Source organism: Drosophila grimshawi, unplaced genomic scaffold, assembly GCF_018153295.1.
Source record: "Drosophila grimshawi isolate 15287-2541.00 unplaced genomic scaffold, ASM1815329v1 contig_1377, whole genome shotgun sequence".
Taxonomy (NCBI): Eukaryota; Metazoa; Arthropoda; class Insecta; order Diptera; family Drosophilidae; genus Drosophila; species Drosophila grimshawi.
The window spans coordinates 11,886,991-11,905,525 of NW_025062900.1; the positions used below are offsets into that span (position 1 = coordinate 11,886,991).

The 18,535-nt window shown below is 37.5% G+C and overlaps 1 protein-coding gene across 5 annotated transcripts in view; it reads right to left on the reverse strand.

Moving 5' to 3' along the window:
- Nucleotides 1–16,997, reverse strand: part of LOC6561556 (protein O-mannosyl-transferase TMTC1) — a 49,869-nt gene extending 32,872 nt beyond the window's left edge. Inside the window, exons 1-2 of one of the 5 annotated variants that reach the window (XM_032736603.2) lie at nucleotides 16,828–16,997; nucleotides 9,537–9,711 (exon numbers count right to left, since the gene is read on the reverse strand). In XM_032736603.2, coding sequence (XP_032592494.2) covers nucleotides 9,537–9,655 — 119 coding nt within the window. In that variant the 5' untranslated portion in view covers nucleotides 9,656–9,711; nucleotides 16,828–16,997. Of the gene's footprint in view, nucleotides 1–9,536; nucleotides 9,712–16,650 lie in introns of those variants that run through there. The other 4 variants (XM_043214636.1, XM_032736602.2, XM_043214635.1 and 1 more) reach the window with 4 other exon arrangements.
- Between the last annotated feature and the right edge of the window lie 1,538 nt (nucleotides 16,998–18,535).

Here is an 18,535-nt window from a genome sequence, read left to right on the forward strand (position 1 = left end):
TTATGGTAGTTATTTTTAACGCATTACTCAAACTGCTGCTCTAAGCGAAAAATATTTCCAATTAAATATGTATTAGCTAATTAGCATTTTCTAGTGTCAGAAATAGTTCCAAAGTTTGCCAGTCGTAACAAAAGTTACAGTTCCACTTGAAAATCAATTAGTTGATGTGCTACCAGAAACTGTGAAAGTAAAAAAGAAAATGTACTTGTCAAAAAGTCACTGCTGGTACTACAGGCACCAACTTTCCCTCTGAGGCTATTGCCATGCATTTTGTTTAACACTAGGCCAGCGGCAAAGAAGTGCTCCAAAAGTTGTTTCGACTGCGCCGAATGTTCACATCAATTTTAACCAAAGAGAAAAAAGTGGGTTAAGAATGGCACACACATAAACACACAAAGAGAAGGTGTGTGTGTGTGTGCGTGTGTGTATTCCAAGCAACACGATTTCAATTTGCCCAGTTGATAAACGGTAAAAAAATTAATTCAGCTACTAGCTCACAAAATGCCGTCAGTTTTAATCTGTGCATGTGGTTGAGATATTTTCACTTTTTAGCTGGGATACCAGTTTCGGCTGGAACAAACATGACACACACATGCACACACAACATACACCCACACACACACAGGCACATGTGTAATATTTATGTTAAAATAAAGTTGGGTTTCTTTTGACTGTGCCAGGCACAAAGTTGCACCGGTCTCGTCTTCGTCGGTATCTTCACCCCTCCACCCCCTCACTGCCCTGCCCCATAACCTTTTGAGACCGTCGTGTGACTTAACTGTACTAAATTGTTTCTCACGTGACTTTTGCACATAAAAAATGGCTTTATTGCTGCACACGTATTCATTAATGGCAGCAATGAACTCACATGTGAATACGAGCGGGTTGAGAGCATGTGTGTTTGTATGTTTGTGTGTGTGTGTCGGTCTTAAAGAATGCCAGAAAGCCATCCCGACCACCCACTGCATTGTTTTGCTACTATTGTTGTTGTTGTTGTTGCTGTTAGTGCAAGTCTTGTTGCCTGGCTGCACTCAGAAAATGGTTTGCAAGTCGTCTGCACAGGAAGTGCATATTAATTGTGAAAATTTGTACGGGTATTTCTTCGAAAATAGTTGCCTGCTTACTTACAAACTGCCTGTTGTTCCTCCCCCTTCCGCCCCCTCCATCTGCTGTTGCATTTTATTGTTGTTGCTCTTGTTGTGGCAAGCACGAGCTGGCTTAGCTGGCTGAAATCCCTTGGCTTGACTTTGGTGCTTTTCCAAAAGAGAGTTTAATTTTGGTTTCAGCTCTGATATTACAAATTTCCAGCAGCATTAAGTAATCAAAAATATGACTAGTTCATCGAGTCAGTTTTTTTATCAGCAGACTTAGTTTTCGGGTGTATTTTAGTGCATTTGGCGCCCAACGTGGGATATGGAATAAAATGTGATTTTTTTATGCTATAACCCAACAATTCTTAAGAGGATTTTGACAGCTAAGAACTAAGCTTTTGCTGCTTTAGAACTGTTCCAATTGAGACTCAATCCTCAAAATATGCACACTTAATTACGAGTAAGTTTCTTTCAAAAGTGTTGTCTGAAAATTTCCCGATTTGGATAGAGAATGTAAATTCGAAAATTTGTACGAACTTACGATGCTTTGGCTAAATTGGAGTTTCTCTCAACTGGACTTCGGCAAACTCATTCTAGGGGATTAAAATTGCAATAGTTCAACGGTTTTGTGGCTCACATTTCAAATATGTTTGTCTGTGTTTTTCTTAAATTGCCAAGCCACAAACTCAACGGGATTATAGCACATTGGTTGCTCGAATATATATTGAGGTTCAACAGCAGACATCCAGTGTTGGGAATTGATTTTAAATAAAAATTGAGAGCTCAGTGCGAAATCTGTAAGCGTTTTGTTGTTTGGCCATAAAATTAAAAACCAACAGTACACATAGTATAGAACAATTGCTGGAAAAGGGGTTAATGGAGTGATGAGGGGGAGCTGAAAGGGTGCGGCTTATGTGTGGATTGTGGGTGTTTGGATGTGTGCCTTCAATTATTGCCCTGCAGTGAGTTTTGTATTAACAATGTGTGCGTTTTCTAGTAGCTAGCTGATGTTTCAGTTGTTTGTGCAACGTTGCAACTTTGAGTAATTTTCACTATTGAACGCTTTTGTGTTGTATTTATTTTCATTTTCGTTTTGATTTTCATTTTCATTCTCAATTTAACTAAGAACAAACACAGAACTATAACACATTTTTTAGTTAATTAATGTGGAAGTGTTGAAAGGGCGAAGGGGGTAACAAAGTTATTTTCTATGTTGATTTTCAGCTCGCTTGCAAGCAGGCAACAATAGCAACAACATCAACCAGTTACAAAAACAATGTGCTCAATTGGCTCAAAATGAGTTTTTATGGGATTTGCATACTCTGAATAGGGAAATAAGTGCAAACAATACCTAAAGCTAAAGTCTTTTGCATTCATTTTTTTTTGTTTTTTGTTTTTCTCCCACACTTAACATTTTTAAGTGCTCGCATATTGTGTGGCGTTTTGTTGCCTTACAATTTCCATTTGCATAATTTTCATTTTTATGATACGCGCCTCATTTTCTGTTTTTCTTAATTGTTTCTTGTTGAAAATGCAAAACCTCATGCCCAAAGAGTTCATAAAAACAAACAAGCAATAATGCGGCAAGGATGCCAGTAGCTGAGTTGCATAAGTATGCATAATCAGTAATGTAGCTTTTCTGCAGAATGTTGCTTTTTACTTTACATTTAACATTTGCGTATGGAAACGGATAGTTGTCAAAACTTTTAGGATACGCATGCTAAAAAGAATTAATGATAAATCTAAAAAAATGATCATATGGTAATGAAATGATTTGATTTCAAATAAATGTACTAAGTTGAAGTGCCTCCTTCTGATGTTAAAGTTCTTCCATCAAAACATATTCCTGCAAGTAAACCCGAATCTGTTTCTCTATGATATTACAGAATAGATATGTAAACAAGATTCAGGTTTTAAAGTATTGTTCTTCACGCTAGACCCATTTAGGCACAGGGAAATTAACTAAACTGAACAGAACAGAACTGAACTGAGCGTATTTAATGCGCACAATTATTTTGCATACATTACGGCGCGTGTGAGTGTCCGGCGCAGATTTGTGTGGTCGCAGTTGGAGTTGGGTGCTAGAGTTGTTAGCTGGAATTGGCTAGCTTTTATGGCTGCTTCTGGCTAACTTCTTTTACATAATAAAAGCGTAAACACGTTTTCACTATTGGACAAGCGACGCTCCCATTACATTGGCGCCTCGTAAGTGCCTCTATCAACGGGTGGTAGGGATTTGTAGAAGGTCCTGCACAGACCACAGTAGCTATCCAGTCCAGGCTATAAGTCTACTTATGCGTGGCTGTTGCGCATGAAATTGCCTTTTTGGGTAGTTTTTATGAATTGTTTCAATGCTCATTTACCGGTTGGCCTAATGGGTGCATTGCCTTCGGACTCTCGGCCATACATTTACGCTAAGTAGTCTACACGAATGTTATTAAAAGGTCTATAAAGTGAACATAGTCTTGTGCTTGTTTTATTCGCAGATAGTACAGGCGAGAAACTACGCTTGAGATAACGTTTACATAAAATTTAATTGACGTGGGCTGGGGATGAGTTTGTTAAAGGTATTCAAATGCAAGGCAGAGACTACTTTTTTTTTGTGATTTAATATGCCAGAAGCCTTTACTTTATTCGGTAAGTTTTGATTGAATCTTTAATCACTTAAAATTAATATCAGATGGAACTCAAAAAGACTTGAAATTAAAGCTCTTTACAATATTCTAGCTCATGGATTTTGATCATATTTTCAATCAGAAAACGTAGGTTATGATAGAAGCCTTTACTTAATAGTCTCATCTAGCAAATTATTAAAGCAGCAATTAAACTAATCGAAAATTATAATTTATAGTAACTTATTTAACTAACTGTTTTTGATTGAATCTTCTGTAATGAATCAAATAAAATTTATATGACATGGAACTCAACATATCTTGAAATTAAAGTCCCTAACAATAGTCGAACTTATGGCATTTTATCAGATCATTGCAAGGTCGCCATTAACCTATTTTTACTCATTTGGAACATTCAAACGCTTTTTCGTCATTGATTTCATGAGTTGTAAAGCTTAGTTTGTTAATTTGGAGAACACAGATCTTAGTAAATATGCCATTTCCAGAAAGTAGCTGGCAGCTAACTCATTGCGTGCTGCATTTTCATCAGCTCGTTGCACACAATTCTTTCAGCATTTCAATATATACGCATTTTTCTGCATTGCGACTTCAATATGAATGTGTGTGTATGTGCGTGTGTGTGTGTGTGTGTGCGTGTGTGTACCATCACAGTCAATGCAGATTACTAAGCTGGAAGCTAACATATTTTTGCACAGTGCGCGCCGGAAGAAAGCGAACAGGAAACGCAAGTGAGGAAATATAAAACAAGTAAGAGTGCTTAAGTTTAGGCTAGGCTCGACTAGAAGATACGCTGTAAAACAAAACTTTTGCTGCTTCACAATTTTATTTAGATTTTAAGGAAAAACATCCAAACTTTAATTTACTTTTTGCATTTTTCAAGAAATGCTATAATTAATAAGTAATAATATTGTTGATAGTTGAATATATGAATAGTTTGTAGTCAGTCAAAGGAATATTTTTGTATGCTTTACCAGATGATAAATGAAATAAATTAAGACTAATAAACTTCAATATATTCCTATTGTTTTTAAGACGTTGTAAACTTGCTGAACTAACTGGCATGCCTCGATACAGGCGGTATAGGGTGGAAAAAAGCTGTTGCAAGTGCGCTAAAGTTGTATGCTTCATTGGATGCCGATGCTAACGCTAACGCCAACGCCAGCGTCCACATCCACACCCACTCGTGCTGCACGCTGCGATGGATTTCTGACATAGCCACGTTTTCTTGGCTGCGCGACGGCTCCAAGAACAATCAAATTTGCAACCAGCTGAATTTTTGTTGTTGCGCCTCGGGAATAATTCGTATTTTGGTGCTGCTCTTGCACATGTATTGGGTGGGCTTATGTGGGGGCTGCAGCACTTTCATAATCGAAACGGCAAGCTAACCAGACCCGATAGTCGAACTGAGCGACGGTCTGCCTCAAAAACCTCTTGTGGGGTGGTTTTTTTGTTGTACTTTTTCCCAACATTAAAGCCATAATGGAGCACACTTGAAATTTAAAAGGCTCCTGGAGCCCATCGATTGTCTGGCGGGCTCAGTCAGCCACACATATGCTTAACGCTTACGGCTGGGAATATGTCTTTGGCTTCGTTTCCAACTGCTTCCCCATCTCTGCCTCCATTTCCATCTCTGACTCTGGCTGTGGGCTTAGTTTTGGCTTAAACGTTCCCTTCGCTTTTGCGGGCGCGGGTGCGGGTGGTTTTTTTTCGTTTCCGTTGCTTCTTTCACTTTTTTATTTGCATATTTTAATGCAAATTGTGCAGAATTAATTTAGTGCTGTTTAGTCTGCTGTCTCTTTAGCCCCTTCCACAAACGCTTGTATCCAATTTCCAGGCCACCAACTCTCCCCCGCTCGCCGCAAAACCAAAATGTTCCACCACAATTTTGTCTGTTCGTGTTGAGTGGGCGGGTTCGTTTCATATGTAAATGTTTCGAGTTTCAACTTTTATTTCCTTCGAGTTCGTCGCTTTTCTTTATTGTTTATGCTTAAATTGTGCTTCAAGGCGCATTGAAGTGTGGCCTAGTTTTATGCCAAGGGCTGTCTGACTGTCTGTCTGCCGGTTTGTCGAGGTCGAGGGTGAAAAATATTTTATGAGCTATATTATGTAAACTGAATTTAGTTTTTGGCATTTGCTCTCTCTCCCTCTCCGTCTCCCTGTGTTACAATTTGTTGCTGAATTATTCGACAAGGCATTCAAGTGGCTAAGGAATTTGCTGGGTTATATTTTTGGAGTTAATTTTTTATTTGTATTTTTATACCCTACTCCAAGTGAAGTGCGTGATAGGAGCTAGGGAATGTGCTTTGCGAATTCAGATTTTGTTTAGTTAACATAGAGATATACGCATGACTTTTATACCATAACACTTTCATAGCTAAGTTGTAAAATACAAGGATCCTCTTGCATACAGGGTAACTCATAGTCAATCGCAAGTTCATCTGCAAGTTCATCTTACGCTGAGGAAATATTACACTTTATGGCCAAGTTATTTGCCCAATCAACATAAATAGAGTTCACTCAATTTGTGAGTTAAAAACTTGCACGCATTACAATGTTGCACACTCAATTATTTGCTAAAATTTTTAACAGCTCGAAGACTTTGTAAAAGTGCTTAACACTCTTGTATTTGGCATATTAACTAGAGTCAGCAAATTGTTTGCATTGTCATGAATTTGCCGGGCTGAGCTCAGAGAAATATTAGAGAAAATTGCATAAAAAATTTCACTCACGTACAAAGGAAATGAAATGGAATGAATTTCTGAGCCGTCCTTCAGTTTGTTCTCCTGGTTATCTTTTCTTTTTCATTTTCCAGCAGTAGCAGCAGCAGCAGCAGCAGCAGCAGCAGCAGTAGCAGCTGCAACTCGTGAGAGTCCGCGAAATTTATGCTGATCATTCATAATGTCAGACGCGAGTGAAGAGGACCCTAAAGCACCCGACACCCAACCACGAATACTACATAAACGTGTCGTCCTTAGGAATGGGGAGGTCAGGCCTAGGTTCAGTGAAAATAAATGGGCATAAAGTGGGTCAGATCATAGCATCGCTGATAGGTTCTTTTTACATTCACTTTAAGGCAGCAAATCGCTTGGGCCGTGCAATAAAAAAGTATCTTTTCTATTGCATGGTATTTAAGTTGAAATTGTCTTTCAATTTTATTTGAACAAATAAGCTGGAACATTGTATAAGATAAGACTTAACTATAATGACTATCAATTATTAAATATACTTCAAATGTGATTCAATCCAAACCATATATTTAAAAAGCCTTAAAGTAGTAAATGTAGGCTTGTAAATAGGCAATAATAAAGTGAATACAATGTTAATATGCCCTGGAAAAGTGTATATTTGTTTATATGCATGTTAAACGAGCATCGATATGGATGCAAGGGCGGAGGGAGGAGGTAAATGAATGAATCAATGAAAGAAAGAAATCAGCAAAGCAACACAAAAGTCGCGCACAATAAGAAACGAAAATCAATTTCCGCTTTCAAAATAATTCCAAAGCCATACAAAGCTGCAAGAACCAAGGGCCAAGATGAGACTCAACTGAGCTCAGAGCCGCTCAGCTGAACAGAGAAAGACAAAGCGAAATAGAGAGTAAAGAAGCTAGAAGATGGAGTATAGAACGGAGTGGGACAGTGTGGAAATTGAGGTAAAGCTGGAGAGGAGGTGTGCGGGGGGTAAGGAAAAGCTGCCATTATCCTGTGCGCCAACGGGAGATAAGATATTTGCACAAGAATGGCATTCAGTTGATAAAATCCGATTTGAAAATGAGCGAATGCCTGGCAATGAGCAAGGCACGCGGCAAGGACTTCCCTCTACGAAGAATCGGTGGCAAAAGCTGTAGCAAAACAAAGTGAACGGACGGCGAGACGGGGGCGCTATGTGGGTGGTGGTGTTGTATTAAAGAAGTCTGTCGAGGATAACAATTTTATAAATAAATATTTGTGCGCCCAGCCAAAGTTGCCCTCGCTCCTTTGCGTTTCGCTTTTGAACTCAACTATCTGGCGATAAATCATTTGAAGTTGTCGTTCCCAGCAATTGGCCCGGTGACAATCTTTTTGCCACCACTCCTCTTCCCCCTTGTAGGGAAAAAAAATGGCAGAAAGAAACAAAAACAAACTCAAGGACACAATCGGCTGACGCTGTTGCCACGCTTTACGCACTTTCGCCCGTAAATCTGAAGCGCAAAACGGAAGCGTGTCTCCGTCTGATAGTCGAATGACTTCCGCTCCTGTCGTTTAATGCTTTTTAATGAGTTGCCTCGCCAGCCTGTAAAATGTGCGGCGGCAACAACATGCGAACTTAATCGATTTCATTGATGACAGCTTTACGCATGTGTTCCCAAAATTCCAACACCCCCATCGACACAACCCGACGCAGTGTGCTGCCTACTTTTTGGGGCATCGCATCTTTAGTTGCTTTAAGTTGAAGTTGCCTTCACTTAAGTTTTATTTGTACTGTAATTCATGTCTGTGTGTTGTGCATAGTTACTTATACTCAAAACAACAAAAAATTAAGAGAAAGTCTGTAGAGAATCTGACAATATGTACACGCGATGTAATATATATATATTTTTTAAATATTAAATTGAATAAAAACTAAATACTTATTCATATTAAAAGTAGTAATTTTACTAGGAGCACTGAGGTTCTTCCATAAGGCAGCTATTTGCCCATTTGTTTGTGTGGAACAAAAACAGAGAAAAACATCGAAATTGATTTCTGGAACACCCACATATGTAGTTTTAATGTGGCTCAGCCGATTGATGACTTTTTGCCTTTACCTTTCCCATTCCTTGATTTCGTGCACTTTTTTTTATTTTGGCTGATGTTCTTTTCTGAGCTTGGAGCATTGTGTCCAAATCGCTTTTAGACGACAGTTTAGAATTCGATTGGAGCACCATTTGGGAGCCTGATTACTTATGCCGGTCAGGTAAATCTTGTAAAAATTGAACACTCGCACCCAACCACTCAGCTCGTTCGCTTTCCTTTAGTTTCATTTTTTTTTTGTTGATTGACTCGATTTGTTGTTGGTGGCGTTTTAAAGTGCTTGGTACAACTTTAATTTGTTTTTTTCTTTTTTTTTTTGGTCGTCCATTGCTTAGATTTGAATGTCTTTGGGCCATATGTTTTGGGCAGTTGTTTTTTGGTCAGTTTTGGGTCTGGTAAAGGCAAAGAGGGTGAGTCCTTGGGGAGCCCGCTGGCATTTTTGGCTTTCTTTCGTGCCGCGCATTGATAAATGAGCCGCTACAAAGGTCGTTGCCAGGGTCGCGGACACTGGCTGACTTCCATTTTTATTATTTGTTTATGCGTCGTCTGGCTGTCCGTCGCTTTGCTCTATTGAAAAGTGCCCGCCCCCCTCCTCCAGCCATACACACACACACACACACACACGCACGCACACCAAGTATCGCTCCCCTGTCTCGCGTTTTGACTCTGCCCCGAAGATAAACAAGTAGCCGCAAATGGCGGGGCGAAAGTCGATGGTGAGTTGCTAACAAATTGTGGGCAATATTTTTGTTTCATCAACAGTGTCCTTCTTGTCGTCGTTGTCGTTGTCGCTGTTGCCCGTTCCTTGGGGCCATTGGCAACTTTATTGCATTATTGAAAAACTTATCCAAATATTTTGAATGTGCAGAAAAGCTTTTTACTCTTATTCAATTCGCAGCATCTCTCTCTCTCTCTCTCTCACTACTGCACTAAATTTAATTTTATCAAAATATTCTTTATATGAATGTATATATAAGTTCTTTTATATATACGTAGGTATATAAATACAATTATGTCTGGTCTTAAGAATTTTGGCATACCTTAGCTTGTGGATGTTGAGGCTACAGTTGTTGCAGCTTTGCTTTGCCTGTTGTCCAGTTTTCAGTTTCATCAAGTTTGTTGGCATATTTATACATGATTTTATTAATGCATTTTCCATTAGTTTGCCAGAGTTGTGCGAAATGGATGAATTTTCATGGCTCGCACTCCAAGCTACTATAATAAATATTAATTTTTGTTATGTCGGTTGCACTTCACTCCGTAGCAAACAATTTTAATCAAGCAAATTCTTTTGAGGTTTAATTAAATTGCATTTATATTTTTTGATGGTTATTTTTCATATGCATTTTGTATATTTTCCATAAATGTGAGAGCTGAAAAGAGAAATGAAATATTTTGAATATTATATTACATTGTGCGGTATTTCATTATTAAGGCACAAAGAAGTAACTGATATTATTTGTAATATTACTGTAACAGCGAAATGCAGCTTGAGGGTTTTCAATTATAAGAGTATATTTGTTTTATGCAATGTCCGTCATGCTGTCCAATACTTAAGACTTAAGAGACTGGAAACTTGGGATAAATATTTGTTTGTGCCCCAGTTCCAATTAAAATTGGGTGAAAATAGGAAACTGATAAAATCGATAATTCCTAATCGAAAATATCACATGTCTGCTACAATTCTGAAGTTGCATTCACCAAATTTGGTTGGCGATCTGTTGGAGATGTTCTTCAAAGACCTGCATCGTTACCAAACTTTGAAGGTATATTATTATGAAACTTTTCAAAGATTGGTAAACATAATTTCTTGGCAATGCCCACCCTATTTTTGGCCACATCTCAGCAACATCACAAAACATCAGTATCAGAATATTTCGCAGTCGGATATGACCGATGGCAAAGTTCTTTCTTGTTTTTAAACGTAATATGAGCTCCAATTTGGTATTTAATTATCGCTTCTTTGTAAGAGAATATTATGCTTCGAATTTATAACAGGTTCACAGAAGCACTTTAATGGTTGCGTAATAATCTTCAACTGAGCTGATTTCAATCAACGTTGCAATCGTGCTTAAGCATCAACCAACGAACGCCAATTTGCGTATACATTATACCACAATTGTAATCCTTTGATTCAAATGTGTTAATCAAAGTGCAATTTTACACATTTGGCTGACACTTGTAGTTGATACGATGCCAGGCACGCAAATCCAATTCAGTTCCAGCAAATGGCAGCAGTTATTTGGGTTTTGCGCATCACATGCGGCGTATGCGCAATTTATGCGCAACATAAATGTATTATTAATATATATCGCATATGGGCACAATAACAACATTATTATTTTTATGCAGTATGCAAATCAAATGGAAACGTGGCTAATTTTCAATGTCTCTAAAACGAAATCAATGGCAGCTGTCAACGCGCAACACCCACTGATAAAATAATAAATAATGGAAAAATGCGCATAGAAATTGCTGGGTTGATTTTTCTGTATTACGAGAAAGCAGTCGCAGTGGCTGTGGCAGGGGGGAGATAAATGTGCGTGACACGCGCTCAACTCTTGGGCTTTTGTTCACACAAATTTGTTTGAGACTGGGTGTGTGTGTGGGTGGGTGTGTCATACGTAAATATAAGTCGATTTTAAAATGTGTGCGTTGGGGTCTCGTGTATTATTGAAAACGACATTTATGTGCCACCACAGGCCACATGCGCATTTTCACATAATAAACACAAAACAAAGGCTGAGCAACACAGCACACATACGCCACACACAGATACATATATTCAGATACAGATACGCACAGATACATATACATATATTCAGATACAGATACAACCACAAATGCGCTACCATTTGGCCTAGGATGTGTCAGGCGCACGCATTTTGGCGGTTGACATTCTGACAAAAGCAGCAACAAGACTACAGCTCACAACAGACAGCCAATTGATGCAGATACACGCACACACACACACACACACACCCACAGATACACATTATGTTTAAATATGTACGTATTGCTTTGCCGACTAAATGAAGCAAAAGCCTTTCACTAATTAGGCGCAATTTCAATTAGGTGCATAGAAAATTAAACAAATATTAAGCGGAAAATTAAATATTATATATATATATATATATATATATATACTTTTTGTACACATACATACAGTATAGTCTATATGAGTGACAATGCAATTAAATATATTCAAACAATAATCGACAAACAATTTATTCATTGAATCAAACAAGTAGTAGTGACAGGCTCGACTACAAGATACTAGAAAAATGAGCATTTTTTCTTAGATACTCTATATTGTATGTACAAGTAAATCAACATATATATCCCAATTTAATGGGTCTTAAATACTTTATATTCTCTATTTTATATTCTGAATACGCTGATGATCAATAAAAATCTCCTAAATTATATTTACTCCAAATATTTCTAGTTACAGGGTATCCTGCAGTGCATTGCTCTGTGTAATTCGAGTTTCAACTACCCACAAAATAATTACCTCGCAATAATTCATCCAAATGAGAGAGTGGCAAGCAGCAGCAAGCAACACGCTAGTGGAATGGGAAACAAATTAGAATTTTGGTCTAATTGGAAATTTGATGAAGAATAACAACAATATTTTTCACTTTTTTGTTGTTTGTTATTCATTGTTGTTGTTGTTTTTATTGTTTCGCGTTGGTCTTTTGTAGTGAGAGCAATGCGTAAATTGAGCTTTTCTCCACGTATTAAGTTTCATCAATACGTACCAATTATTTTCATTTTTGGCATCATTATTTCGCAAAATGAAATATGCCTCGAAGTGTACTAAATACAAACAGAATTCAATGCAGCTTTCCTGTCAAACAAAATTTCACAATATGAACTGAATTTTTGTGTGCAGAAACTGAAGCAGCAATTAGAAGAAATCAAACTTCATAAAACAAGACATGCAATACAAATAAAAAAAGGGAAAGAAGGAGAAACTAAAGTCAATTAATATATTTTCTTAAAATTGATTTCCACTTGGGAAATGTTTTAAATTTTCCACTTTCATAACTTTAACATATTGTAGCTTGCTTCAAATTAAATTAAATAGTATTTGTGAATTATTATTATAATCTATGGCAGTTAGCAAAATTTGCCTTAAAATTCGACACACTGTTAAACTGGCAATGGATTTTTATAGTTGATTCGAGCAATAAGCAATTAAATTAAAATGACTCTCACTCTGACTCTTTCTCTGTCTCTTTGTTTATCTGTATCTGTGTCTGTATCTGCATCTGTGTTTGTTTGTCTGCCTCATCGTTCTCTAGCGCCATTTTGAGCTCAAAAAGTTAAATCGCATTTCCGCCCGCGCTTGTTCGGCGGTCCGCCTGATGTGTGGCGCATTATTAACGCACATAAAACTCGCATATAAAGTGATTTAAATTTATTAAATATAAAAACCACGATGCAGCAAAGATGCGCGCATAACAATTGTAATAAAATTTAACGTGCATCGATAAAAATATAAAATCCAATAAATGCAACAACAAAGCAACAACTGCGATCTCTGCCACACACACACACACACACACATACACTCACACATACACAGACTGGCTGAAAAGAGAACTTCATTACTTATTTGAATGGAAAAAAACAAAAACACCAAAATGATGGCGAAAAAAAAAAACACACTCACAATGGAACCCATGAATGGCAGCTGCGTCGGCGGCTTTATTCATGCCACACAAATAAAGCGAATGAGTCGAGCCGAGTTGAGTTGAATCGCGAGTTGAGTTGAGTTGAGGCATCAACAATGGCGCGCCGTTAAATGTTTTATATTTAAGAGCTCGCCAAACAACAACGTTGAGCTTCAATGGGGAAACGCTGCTCAAATTACCATTTTCTATAAAGACAGCCATTGCCACACATCTCACTCTCGGAATCCCCTCTTTATAATTATAATTTTCAATTTAAGAAACTTTTTCATATTGCAAAAATGCCACATAATAACATTTCCTCTCGCTTTATCGCAATCAGATGCAGAAATTGACTTTCCATCTCCCATCGTTTTGCATAGTTGCGTTGATAAATTGCATTTTAATTGCTGAACAATTAAAAAAGAGTTCGTGTGTGCAATTGCGTGTGCAGAAGTATGCTTGTTGTGATTTTTTATACTACCATAAGAAATCCGAATTGATAAGTATATAGTATAATATTTTTTCAATAGTGTGAGATTATTGACAAGCTGGAGCTTAATCTGCACTCATCTTAAGCTTAGTTCTGAGTTATACTAAAGATAAGATTTGATTTATTATTTATTATTAAGCATTTCAATTAAGATGTGCTCCTAGCTTAATTTTAAATTGTGTAGCTTATAAATATGTTAAAAGTATAGCTTACCTATGATATTGGCGACTTGCAACATTTATGTAAATTTTAATCTATTCATAGCTTATTGTTTTCACTTTGTCTCTATCATCTTATAGCTATTTTCTTATCTTAGTTATTTCAATACTCATCACACTCTGATCTATCATATTTCTAGCATAAATTTTCCCAAGCTGATCAAATTTTTATTTAAGAGCGTAAATTTCATATTTATATCAAATTTTATGAACACTACAATTAAATGCATTTATCATATTTTCAAATGCCTTTAGAACGATGAAATAGCGTTGTAGCAAATTGCATTACTCTCTCTTAGGGTCTGTTGTCACCGCACTTGAGGAGTGGGCCTCAACGAGGACATCAAATAAAGTTGTGCAGTTTTTGTGCACTTGGATGCAAACACATCGACACAGCACACATAACAGCACAATTTTCACTTGCACACACTCTGAGAGAGTGTGGCAGGCAAGAGACCACTCCAAGGACTTCCGCGCCAGACAACCAGAGTTGAGCAAACTTGAACTTTTGTGGTTCGGCCAGCTGCTCTGTCTCTGTGTGTGTGTGTGTGTGTGTGTGTGTGTGTGTGTGTGTGAGCGACTGTTGCACAGTCTCCCACAGCTGTATGCGTCCCAGCATATTTACATTACACATCAAAGCGCTGCGCCCACAACATTTTTGGCAAGTGCGCGGCATTGCTCGGGCTCTAATTACATGTGTGGGCGTCTGGTGTAAAACTCAAAGCTTGCCGAAAACTAGAAAACTCGACTTGAGCCTGCCTTGCTCTGTACGGTCTTAGCATTTTGGTAAAAACTTAGTTTTCCAACAAATGAAACTGTGCCCAAGTATTCTGCATCTATTCTACCCATTTTCTCTCCTCTGCTGCTGGAAGTCAGCTGGTATATATATTTTATTTATAATTCTCACAGATATTTCTGAGTAGTGTTGAGTTGAGCATGCTGCTACTGCTGCTGCTCTTGCTGCTGATAATTTCAGTTGGCTAGGCAAATTTTCAGTTAACTGTTTAGTGAACAACAAGTGCAACAACAACAATTTGCTAGCAATGAATGCATCCGGAATAGTTTTGCCTGTCTCATAGTTGCAACGTTTTGTTGCGACTGTTTCGGCTTTCTTGTGCTCAACTTTAAATAGCGAATGAAGGCAAATCATTTATCAATGTCAGAGAATTTGCTGCATGCACGAGAAGTTCTATCCTCATGTTGCACTGGCTGTACGTGGGTGTCTGCTGCGCTCAACAGCCTAAACTCTGATGCTTGTGCGTGTTTGTGTGTGGATGTACCGAAAAACTTGTGACATTGTTTCTCAAGTGATTCCCGAAATTATGCACACGCATAAATGCGCTCGTTCGCTTCAAGCCTGAAAACTTTGCCAACACTTTTATCAATATATAACTCAAAGAAAAAAGAAAACAACTGCAACTAGAAAAAGAGAGAGCATATCGATTGTAGTTTGTGGATCTGTTCACAGCTAGTTGTTTCTTATAATTTTTAACTCTCATTTGCTTTTGTTTGCTATACGAGCAAAACTTTAGCACTTAACTGCAGCTCTGTGTGGCAGTGGCTGGTAGCGCTTTTTAAGTGGCGTCTCAAAGCGGCATTCTTCGTTCTTTTTAAGCGGTCGAGCGTCGGTTCTAATTCTCTGGCCGGCACTTGTTTGTTGCACTCGAAACTCGTAAATAATGAATGAGGCAAAAGCGCAACCGCACCATTCATAATGGAAAAAGTTGTGCGCCATCGTCCACTCCAAAAACTATTCCACTTGCCACAAGCCCACCCTATCGCTCTCTCGCTCTGTGGCAGTTGCAACAGCAGCTTGGGCAGCCGCTGGCATTATTGTCATGTGTACAGTAAAAATAACAAATAACAAACATTGCTGCTGGAGCCACTACATGTCATAAAGGCGCATTGACGGCTGTGGCCTTGATGCGGTTGCATGCCCCATAACAGCAACCCACCCACTGACCAGTGGCCAGTCGAGAGCCAAGGTTAAAGCTGCCCATATTAATGTTGTATCCGCTGTTGTTTATCTTTCAAGTTGCACGCTGGATTTAAAGCTTTTCATTTCAATAGCCATTTGTTGAGAGTTATTTTGAAAAGGAAATTGAAATTTTGTGTTTGGTTTATCATTGCGATAAATAATAACAGAGCTTAGCAGCTCGAAATTCAACCAGAGTTTGTGAAATATGTTTATGCAATTCTTATTCATATTTTTTAGCATAAAATATTTATTGTAAGCAATAGAGCGTTGAGGGTAAATAAAATAAAAATGATTGAAAATAATAATAAAACCAAAAATTGTTGATAACGTTTTACTATAATTTATATTTATTTTTATTTTTTGTTGTTTTTGTTTTCAATTTCGTATGCAAGGCAAAGCAAATAAAAGAGTAATTCGAAAATGAAATATATTTAATAACAAATGTTAAGGATAGCAAAGGAAATCTATCGTGAATTTAAAAAAGGTTTTCTACGTGAATATAGAATTTTAATTTATTAATTTTTAATTAAATTCAGTGAAATTTATTTATAATTCAAGTAATTCTTAACTTAAACTTACCGCATTCAGTTTAAAGGGTCCGAAAATAAGCGCGTACTTTTTGGAATTAACGTGAAGAGAATAACTTAATTAAAATTGAACCCAAAAAGAGAATAAAATACAACAAAGCAAAAAATAACATAGAGAGAGGGAGAGTATAGAAAGCAAAACAAAACAAAACCGGATAATGGTTTCCTAAAGTCTCTGATTCGAGCGGAAATTGAAATTTACACACATGCCGCCGTCCAACAGATGTCGCCACATTTCCCTGTATGCGTACGTGCGTTTGTGTGTGTGTGTTCCGACAATATTGTGCAGTAATTATTGTTGTATTTTGACTTTAGTTTGAATCTGTTGCGAATTTAAATGCATTTAATTGATGTGCCTGCATGTGCACACCATATTTACATTGGAGGCTTTCAGCACGACATTAAAGCAGTCAGTGGGTGGTGGTGGTGGTGGGTGAGTGGTGGCACACACACATACACACACACACACGTGCACTAAACTCGTATTTGTCGAAAATCTCAGTTTGCCGGCCTGCATGAGACACGAAACCGACCTCGTCCACCATGCGATTCAAATGTAGCAAACAGACTGAGTAAGCCTCAGCAGCAACAAGAGCAGCGCAGGCGGCAGTGGTGGCAGCAGCGACGCATTGCCGACGAGAGCATCAATTGACAATTGTAGTTCAAGCGACAGCTGGCAGCGAGTAGCCGACGCTCATCGGCCAATGAGCCGAGAGCGTGCTCTCTCTCTCACTCTCTCTCTCACCCACACTCGCTGGTAGCGTAACATTGCAACATTTGCGCACGCGCCTGCTCTCACCCACTGTTATTGTGGTGAATATGCAAAGGGCTCTGTTAAAGGAGCAACAGTTTGGCATTGTTTTGACTCTTAACCGATTTTGTTTTGCTCCTGCTGTGAAAGTGGGGAATGGTTCAATCAACTTCAATTTAAATTTACAATTTTGTATATATAAACTATATAGGTTAAAGAGGTATTTAGGAATTGTATGCTATGTAAGTTAAGTGCAAATTAATTGCTAGCTTGGAGAGCATTTTTTTTAGCATCGATGTTAACTCTTATCCGCTGTTATGTTAGTGCTCACACTTACTGTTAAATCGTACCCCTTCTTGCTATAATTCTGTTAATTGACTGTGCTCGTGCACTGTTATTACATCTAAAACGAAGCTCTGATGTTACTTAAAATATTTTAGGTTCATTTAAAATATGAAAGTGCTTGAGGCAAAATATATTTGAATAATAAATAAATAAAAATATAAGAATCCGTATAAAATATTTAAGTGAATTAAAATAGGCCATATATCTGGACTGAGGCGGGGAGTATTTGAATAGTAAACAAAAAGATTCTAAGTCTATTTAAAATAGATAAGTGAGAAAATTAAAATAGGCCACGTATCCAGATTTATATATAGATAAATATATATACATTAGAGATTTACGTTCCAGTTGTAATAAGTATTTGAACTGGAATATATAACTGTAGATTGCAATACAAATTCATATTTTACGATAAAAACTTTAAATAGTCAACGTAGAATATTTAACTTAACAACTTTTGATCTTATAGAGAACTTATCCTTAAATTTATTTAGCTTAGTGTTATTCTATGCAAATTTCTGCTTTATTTTCTCTGTCAATGCCCCGTTAAAATTACTTCTCATTTTTACTCTCAGCACATCTGCAAATAAGGCAGTAATTTGCAATATGAAAGGGCAGCTAAATTGGCTTCAATTGGATTAATTGAGTTTTGTTTGGTACTTGTTAAAAAAAACAACCTCATTATTCTACAGTTTAACTTAATGTTGTGTGGGAAATCCACACAATATTTTGAACTACTTTCAAGTCATAATAAGTTGGAATTTAGAGTAGAAGTTGACACCTGCAGTGTGGGTCACAAAATATTGTTCACCTGCTCATGTCGAGAATCGTGATTACTATTATCACATTTGTGATGCTCTCAGCTGAGTGACTTTCGAGTAATCATAATGCAACAGATTGCTGAGTACGCAAGCTTCATTCTTATCCGGCTAACACACTTTCAGCTCTTATGGAGTTCAACAAATTATTGTGAATGGGATTTCATTCCTTC